The sequence below is a fragment of the Clupea harengus genome, chromosome 1 (genome assembly GCF_900700415.2).
Source record: "Clupea harengus chromosome 1, Ch_v2.0.2, whole genome shotgun sequence".
Classification (NCBI taxonomy): Eukaryota; Metazoa; Chordata; class Actinopteri; order Clupeiformes; family Clupeidae; genus Clupea; species Clupea harengus.
Window position 1 is genome coordinate 17,724,778 of NC_045152.1, and position 9,473 is coordinate 17,734,250.

Consider the following 9,473-nt stretch of genomic DNA (forward strand, 5'->3'; position numbering starts at 1 on the left):
TAATGTATTTAATGTCAAAAAAAAAAATATCATTCAATAATTTTACTTCAATGAAAAGGTAAGATTTTTGTGAATATTTTGAGTGAAAGACCAAGAGGATAAACAGCAAAGACACATTTTTTCATAGCCTGTTTTGCCCATATTCACTAAGGGTGCCAATAATTGTGGAGGGCACTGTAGCAATAACAGTGAACAATTGCATTTTCAGTCGTGTCGGTGTCATCATGCAACAGAGAAGCAACCTCTGTTTATATGTCCAATAAGCGGCAAATGTAATGAAGGTAGATGGAAGGGAGATACAGTTTTCGTAACAAACTGATAAAGATTACCAGTATTTCTTAAGATTATTAATTGAAGGACAGTGTTTAGGTCAATAGTGAAAGCCAATTAGACACTGATTGACATCTACTGATATATGCAAACGGTTGCCTGATTACACAATTTCTTTCTTCAAAATGTTTATTGAACAATTTGATTAAACTTCGATCAGGTGATGTGGCATGTAGAATAACCATATTTTTTTAGCAGAAAACAAATAGCCTACTCAGATTTACAGTGTGTTAAAGGGACAGTGTGTAGTTTCTAGTGGCATCTATTAGTGGAAATGGAATATATTATTAATAATTATGTTTTCATTAGTGTATAATTACTTGTAACTATTTTCATTCATTTAGAATGAGCCCTTCATATCTAGATAGGGAGTAGGTCCTCTTCCACTGAGTCCACCATGTTGCACTGCCATGTTTCTACAGTAGCCCAGAATGGACAAACCAAACCATTGGCTTGAGACTGGGCTTTTCATGTTATTATGGCATTTGATAGCCACCATAGTACTCCCACACGCTTGTTAAGGGACGGGTATTCAGCTTGTGTAACCTCACCACAAGATGCTACTAAAAACTACTCACTGTGACTTTAAACAAGCTGAACTAGTTTATTTTTCATTTTGCAATTACACAATTTGACAATCAACATAATCAAGCAACTGAATTGAAGGAAATAGTCTTAGCTACAGATTGATGGCATTAGAAAAACAAATAGAAAACCAGGGGTCGGTCGTGTCAGGAAAACGGCAAAAACAAATGGCTTTGAAAAGTTTAAATCTTTAAGAAAACATCAATTAAAGGCACAAGAGTGTTATATAGTGTCAGTTATAAGTGTCAGGATGTAGACTTAAATTAAATTCCTAGCTTTTGCTATTTCCAGTTAAACAAAGAGAAATGTCAAAAACAGACTCTAAACAGAACTGTTGTCAGCTCAACCTATAACATCACCTACACAAAAGTTACACCTTAATTCACCCACACATGAATTTATATTCCGTATAATGTCCACACCATTGTGTTTTGAACAGCAAACGTGTTTTCCTTACTGTCAGATAGTTAGCTATGTTAAACTGAAGATGTATTGTTAGCTAGTTAACAAGCTAGCTTACAGTTTTAAGAGAAGCTAAAGTTAAATGTAAGCTACCAGCCAAATTTGGTTAGTATTGTACATATTTTCAGTCAGTTATATACACATATTTCTTTAAAACTATTATGTTAATCAACAAGTTGAATCCCCTGTGAATGTAAAACTAAGTGTAAAGTGTACTGCTACCAATTTTTCACATTTAAATCAATGGTATGCTTCTAGTTTGTTTTCCCCAATGACTGTATATCACCCCCTTAACCACGCCATTTTAAAACTCACCTTTTCTTATGGAAAAAGAGGCAAGATGGTATAAGACATAAGAAAACATTGCATAAATGTCAATGCCAAATGATACACACTTACAAATAAGAAAAACAATGTGTACCACAGAGAGCTAAACATATTATTTGATTGAGAAAGCAAGACCTGTCCACCCACCAACTCATAGTATGGGCCATAGGCCGGGTGTTAGCAAGACAGGACAAAACACAAGACAAACGTTAATGAAAGCTTTGCTAGATTTTGTTAGACAAATCATTGACAATGACATACAAACTTCACAGGGTAAAAAAGGGCATGGATAGGGCAAATAATGAAGGCACCTTCAATCTATTGCAAGGTTGATCTGGTGACATTGATCACTTTGGAGCCTAAACAAGAGACCTCCACCACAGCTTCAGCTATCGGTTATACCATCTCCTGCTCTACTAAATTAAACACGAACTCTGCATCCCTGCCTCCTGACACCTCAGTTTGTTACAAAAGACCGACTAATAACTACATTTTAAGCTAGGTTTTCTACTGCCATTGTTTCGGTCACACCTTATTTTTACAGATATTGCGAAAACCCACTAATTTTTCCATAGGGATTTTTTCTTGGGAACCAAGATTTCTGGAAGTGTTAAAATGCTAACACTAAACACTACAACCTTCCGGTCAACTCCCACACTCTATTGGTCTTAAGTCTAGAGATGACATTCACTTGCATTTCACTGAGCAGAATCTAATGTTATTTAACTACCAAGGGCGTTATCTTGTCGATTTACCAAAACCCATTCATTATGTCATAAAAGGAATTTTCTTTTTACAACCGGAAATTTCAAAAATGCTTGTCCGCCCCATACAAAATGACAACGGTCACTCCCACACTCTATACTGCTAAGTAGTTGGATTCAGGAAAACAGCCTCATTTCTGGTTTTAAGGATATAAACATTCAAAGAAGGAAAAAATGTGATTGTTGTAAGTTTTTTTTTTCTTTCTTTTGAAACAATGCACCTGTAGTCTTAGAGAAGCCTCTTCTAGAGCATAAATACATATATAGTAAAGATTGTGATTATCTGAAATTGAAATCCCAATATGCATGAATGGTAAAAGTGGCGTCATTTGTCCTAGGAAGAATGTCATTGTGGATATCTGAAATGTTATTTTTGACTAGGAAGAATTCAAATGCAGATATCTGCAATACATATTCAGTCTAGCTATTAAATGTTAAAACGGCTTGCCATAGAAATCAGTATACATTCGCTGTCTTCAAAGTCCAGTGACCAAAGCGTGCTGCTTTTAATCCCAACTGGAGTTGTATCTGATTCTGACCTGTGGTGTATCCATACATGTATCCTATCTGCCTTTATTCAGAGTTAATGGGCTACAAGCCTGTCATATAGGCTATGCCAAATTTGTGAATTTAAATAAGCCATTGTCAGATTGACTGTCAATTGACAGATCATGACCTTTGGTACTTGATCCATTAAATGATCAATTGAATGTCAATAGGTAATTTAACATCAGACCTGATGTGGCATTGGATTTCTCTTCTGTCGACCTGACAAACAACCCATCAAATCCGCGTTTCTCATGCCACAATGAAATATTTGGCGCCCCCTTCTGGATAAACTATTTCAAGACTTTTTCAACGTACATTTTCTTTCAATTTATTCAATGCCACTGCGGTGTGTGTGTTTGTGTGTCCGAGATTGGGTATCCCATCAGGGCTCTTCACTAGAGGCGTCTTCATTAGCTTATCTTATAAATCTTCCGTCAGTAAATATTATTTGTTTCCAATTGTGTTGTCTTCACTGACTGCTTCTGTCAACATATCTCTGTTTAAGACTTACCAAAGGACCAGGCAAGGCATTCATCTGCAGTGTTAAAATATTCACTATAGAATTTTTAATCTGCACAATATCTATAACCAGACACTTTGGCTACAAATATTGCAAAGCTACCTGATCGCCACAAAACTGGTAAAATTATCACTTCAAGATCTCTCAAGCCTACAGGCTACCAGCTCCAAGAGTAATTATCAAAATGTTAAAGATAAACACCTTGGATTGTAACAAAGGTTGTAACTGTTATTAAGACATTATAACAGTGTAATAATTGATATAGCATATCATGAGTACCATAGCACAATTATCAATGTTATCCTGATTACCATGTACAATAATTAATCTTATATCTAAACAATTAAGCACATCTTTCCATTGCAAGGTATAGGTGACGCACATGAAAAGAAAAACGTCACTGCCTTAGGTATTAAAAAGATGATAAATTATCTCATTGTGGTCCTTAAGCTGTTAAGGTCTTAAGTGTGATTTCCTCTAGACTTAAAAAGAGAAATTAAAATGAAATAGGTTATTCCAAACGTCAAATGTGACAACAACAAAAACAAATAGAACTAAGTGGAGTCCAGGTGGGGCCAAGTGAAGGACGCTGTGCTGGGCAGGAGTGAGAGCGAGGGGTGGGGTGGCGTGGTGGTGGCAGTCTGGGCAGGGGAGTGGGTGAGCCTGTGCTTCTTCAGCTGGCCCAGCTCGCGGAAGCAGCAACCGCACTGTGCGCAGCGGTAAGGCCTCTCGCCGGTGTGGATGCGCTGGTGCTTGTGCAGGCTGTCCAGGTGGCGGAAGCGCTTCTCGCAGTACCGGCACGGGTAGGGTCGCTCCCCCGTGTGGATGCGCTGGTGCGTCTTCAGGCAGTAGAAGCGCCGGAAGCCGCGTCCGCACACGTTGCAGCGGTAGATCTTCTCCGATCCGTCCCTGGAGGTCTGCACCGTGCTCTGGAGGGGGACGCTGGCCTCACCCATCCCCATCCCCATCCCCATCCCCATCAGAGGGCCTGACACCTGGGACAGTAAGGAAGACGAGGACGCAGTCACTTCTGCTGCTGCCGCTGCCGCTGCCGCTGCACTTGGATCAGGCACAGGACCAACCATATTCTGAGGCTCTGGGTCGTCTTCGATCTTGATCATTGCGTCTTTGACCTCCTCATGGTCCTCCAGCACCTGAATGAGGCCCAGTTCATTAACATTCCCAGCAGCACCACCCACTTCAAATTCAAATCTGGTAAGGTCTGATATGTCCTCTGATTGCACTGGCGCTTCCTGCTCTTCAGGAATCCTGTTGCCATCATCTGTGGAGATCATTGTGCCTTTGTACTCTGTGGGAAATGTTACAATTAACATGACGAAATCACACACTTCAGCTGTGTTTATATCGACACATTCTCACCGATTTTGCAGTATCATTAAACAGGAAACAACTTACCCTTATTAATGACACCGTCGTCGGCAATGAAAAACTGGCCGTCTCCTTCCTCGATTCCAGTTAAGATCTGGTTTGGTTCCGTCGGGGCCTGGGTGGCCTGGCTGAGAGAGAGAGGCTGGTTCAGTGCCACTGATGATCTGATTCTGCGACGACTGGTTACACTCCTGGGCCATTCTGACTGGAGAGTAGGTAGGCACAGACCTACGCTTGGAAGTGTTCTGGAGAAACTAGTCCTTCCTGGAGAGTTTCTAAAAGTCTTTACGGTGCGGTGGCTAGAGTGGTCTCTAGTCAACTGACTGCTTTCAACGGTGTTGGGTGAGAAGAGAAAGAGATTGTCTTCGGACTGTGGCCGCACTGCACTGGGTCGAGGTTGGTTCTGGTTATTAAGAAGTAGGCACTGTTTGATATTCTTTTCGGCCGCGGTCATATAGTACCGCACAGCTTTTAATTCACTCTCTGATAACTCCAATCGTTCCCTCAAACTTTGGTTCTCTCGGTGGGACTCAGCCGCGGCGGTGCGAGCGGCAGCTAGTTTGATACCCACAACCCGTGCTGTATCTTTCAAAACGGTGTCCACTGCAGACCTCACTGCTTGCTCAATCGTGGAGGCCAGTTCATATTTAAGAAAAGAGACACTGACGTCTATATTTGACGTCATATTTATGTTTTTAAAGAACCGAAAACAGTTTGGTTGGTTCGGCACCCAGCTACAATTTGTCTTCTGGTATTTTTGTCAGGCTTTGCGTCGCGGTTTTTTGGTTACATCGGGTCGCAGAGTTTGACGTCACGATTAGGTTAGTGGTAGTTGTAGTCAGTTGTTTCCATTTCATGGACATTAGATGTTGAAACGTGCTTTTTATTATTAACGTGACAATTACCCGTATGTCTATGTGGTATTGTGTATGGCCTTAAAATATAAAGATTCAGTGGGTATAACATTAGATTGTTGAACAGAATTATGTGTCCTTGCAACTCTATAAACGGCAACCTTGCGGTATTATTGTGATGTCTGTAGTGTTAACATTATTATTGGAATTATCAGGGCTTAACATGATCTAAACTTTATTCATGCCGAAATATTGTGTGTCATTTAAAAATATATATAACAACAGAGCCAGTGACATTTCTACGTGACCGGAAGTTGTTGCTCCATCCGTGAGTCGCACGGCTTTTCCTCCGAACGATGATGATTTCAGGGAGACTGTCATGCATGTACAGAGAATAGACACGGAGTGTTAAGCAAATTCAAAACAGCATGTTTTTCAGAAATAGCTAACTAACAAAGAATTGGTTTGACTTACTGTGAGAACTACACCGACAGTCAGCGTCTTATGGCGGGGCTGCATTACTTAGTGTTCCGTTTTTCGGGGTCCGCTGGTCGGACTTATGGAGTTTTTTCCAAGGGACTCACACGGACTTTGTTAATATTTTTTGATCTTGCATGGCGACTTCGAATCAGATTCCCCTACCTCTACCTCATCGCCTCAATGATGTTTAATGTGCGCTTACAGGTAAACACCTTTGCGATTCTTCAATTAATCTCACCCAACACTGAACTCTTTATTGTAAGGTTAGAGCTAACTAGCTAGCAAGCGGCCACCCAGAAATCTATTTCAGGCACACCATGGTATAGTAGCCCACATTTGGTGAGTATCAAAACCCTGCAGTGATTGGCATTCTTCGAGGTTTGCTAACAAAAAACATTGCATGTCTGGTGTAAACTAGTTGGTCACCCTGTCGCATTGTCAACCTTCCGCATTGTCAACCTTCCGCCAAATGTAAACACTGCTGATTGTGTGAGGTAGAGCCACAACTTCAAGTATGCGTCAATAATGATTTGCTGCTTAGAGCAGTCGCTGAACTGTTTCTTTACTTTATCGCTGCAATCAGTGACGGAGAGGTCATATACCGACAAACGAGTCTCAGTTCCAGTTGTAGGGCTGATTTGCATCTGATTTGGGTTTGCATCTTCTACACCGAAATGCCTTCGTGTATAACACTTAAATGTTAGATGACGTAGAGTACACAAACGCCAAATTGGCGAGATGAGACAGGTCATGTTACCTTTTGTCAGGCAACACCAAATTCGGGTCACTCTTTTGCCATGATTGCTAGAAGAACTGGTTTGTCAGTAAAAAGAAAAAGAAAAAAGAAGGCTAAATACGCCAGTTTGTTCTTTTTGGCAACAATCTGTCATCTGCCTCACTCATATAGTGAGCCTATTGATAACCCTTGCACAACCTCATGTCAGGTTCCTGTTGACTGTTTAAACTGAATGTTGTGATGTTTGAGGATATTTGTTTTGAAAACAGTTTTGCTTCTAGACGATTTTAAAATGAAAATGCCTGTCAATGTACCAGATGTCACAATATTATGAACCTGTCCTTGGGCTACTGCAGGCTCAGGTAGCAGACAGATCATAACAAACAGACAATAACAATATTGTCCCTAAATAATGGATGACATTGGTATAAGGAGAGGGGTGGTGCCAACCCATAAGTACCTAAATCTGAACTTTTACAGTGAGGTGCGTTTTCACCCATTAGGACTTAATCAGTGACGTTGGCAAAGAAAATTAGACTTCTGTCATAAGCCCTGACTTTTTCTCTCTTGATTGTCTTCTCTGCAGGTTCACATTGAAATCCATTGATCTGCATCTCAACCGTTTTGCTGTCCTCTCCACTCTTCACCGTTTCCCTGAAAATGTTTCCAGCATGGCAACGACGTTTCTCTAACGTCAGTAGCAGTGACAAGGGACTCCACATGCAGGGAAAACACAGGGAAATGACAATGTAGCCAGCTGAAGACTGCGAGGAGGAGTCCAGGCTGCCTGGAGAAGGCTCTACGTTGATGCTGTGGTGCATGTTATGGACATGTCCAGCAGTGTACCTCAGGCCAGGAGTGCACAGCAGAAGGACACATCTGTTTACCTAGGGACTTGGGGTGGGGGGTAAATACCCCTGTGGGAACGGGTACATAAAGGGTTAACTGGAAGAGCAGGGGGATTCAGTGTGGTCTAGCTTGTATACAGAGAATACTCTTGCAGGGCATTCTTACACCTTTTTAATCGTTATGATTATTATTGCCAACCCTATGTTTTTGTTTTGCTTTGCACTGGCCAGAGCACACCCCTTATTTCCAGTCATCTCATACGGAATAACTGGAGCCTTAATATTTATTGTTTATCAAAAGAAACGTTTTTAAACCAGAATGTCACAGATTCTATAGACATACACTTATTTTTGAGTGGGTTGTATTCTTTTTAATGGGGCTTCAGACTGTGCTTAGTCATGGCCTCTCACCTCCTGGGCATAAGGAAGCGTAAGATGATAGGCACACACAGCCGAGGACAGATCCAGTGTGGGAACGCCACGGATGTCTTTAAGAACTGGATGTGTTCCCAGTGGAAGTTGTGCAGCATATGACAGGCTGCACTCATTGCATGTTCTCCAAAATGCCAGAGAAGAGTCACGTGAATGACTAACACACACACACACACGCACGCACACACATCTGTTGGTACTTAGGTCATGCACCACTTTTCCACCCAGCCTTTAGACCTAATGTTACATTGTACAGTAATGGTCACAGTGTAAGGTTGCAGTTTTATTTATTTATTTATTTATTATTATACATTTTTTTGTTTTTTTTTGAAAAAATGCAAATATTTTTTTTTGTGTGTTACAGGTTGTGCATTCAAGAAACTCTTATAATCACTGGATTGAATGCACTTCGATTTAGCTGATGTTGTTTGGATAAATAAATTCAGAGAAAATATGTTTTGGACCTCTTTTGACTTCATTTAATTAATTAATTAAGACCTTTGTCAGGTTTTTAATGGCACACACGACACACTGGAACACACACGTGCATATATGGAGGCGACACAGGACACACACACACACACACGCAGGTAGGCCTGAGGTCGCGGTGAATTTATTTTCTGCTTTTTCCCATCCTGGACCGTCCTTCCTCAAGGACCCCCCAGGAGCAGTGGGCAGCTTTGCAGCGCCCGGGGACCAAGTGAAGTGAACTGTCCATCTTTGGTCAGGGATGGACATGAGTTCTGTTATTTTGCATGTTTTTACTGTTGGGGTTCTTAGTGGAGGAAACCCCTTGTGAACACGGGGAGAACATGCAAACTGTGCACTCTGATTTATCTCATAGCTGTCACATGAGAGCTTCAGTGTTATTCCCTGAGTTGAATCATATGTCGTGGGATATTTTTACAGAATTGCTTATATTATATTGCTAATCTGTCTTTCAACACTAGGGGTCAGCACATGCCAATTTGTTGCTCTTCATCAGGATTGGAAGCCCATTTCTATTTTTTAAGCAGTAGAAGGATTTCCATTCATATGAGGAAAGTGTAAAGGCTTATTTTAACATTTAAGCCATCGTTGCCTTACATGAACAGACTGTTACCCAAACCCGTCTTTGAATTGAATATGGTATATTCTTGTGGATGTTATGTGCAGCTGTTAACTAATTGCTGACAGTTTTGTGAAAACCTTGTCCTA

At 40.9% G+C, this 9,473-nt stretch overlaps 1 protein-coding gene across 1 annotated transcript; it reads right to left on the bottom strand.

Annotated features, from left to right (window-relative positions):
* Positions 1 to 910: 910 nt before the first annotated feature.
* On the bottom strand, positions 911 to 5,780 carry LOC105891770 (zinc finger protein 250). The gene is made up of 2 exons (XM_012817953.3): positions 4,954 to 5,780; positions 911 to 4,846 (listed from the first exon to the last, which is right to left on the bottom strand). Exons 1-2 carry the CDS (start codon positions 5,609 to 5,611, stop codon positions 4,092 to 4,094), a joined length of 1,413 nt encoding a protein of 470 aa, XP_012673407.2. The 5' UTR covers positions 5,612 to 5,780; the 3' UTR covers positions 911 to 4,091.
* Between the last annotated feature and the right edge of the window lie 3,693 nt (positions 5,781 to 9,473).

Coding starts and splice junctions, on each gene's coding strand:
- LOC105891770 (XM_012817953.3), bottom strand. CDS start 5,611: ATGACGTCAAATATAGACGTCAGTGTCTCTTTTCTTAAATATGAACTG. Junction 4,847..4,953: donor CGACGGTGTCATTAATAAGG/GTAAGTTGTTTC, acceptor CATTTCCCACAG/AGTACAAAGGCACAATGATC.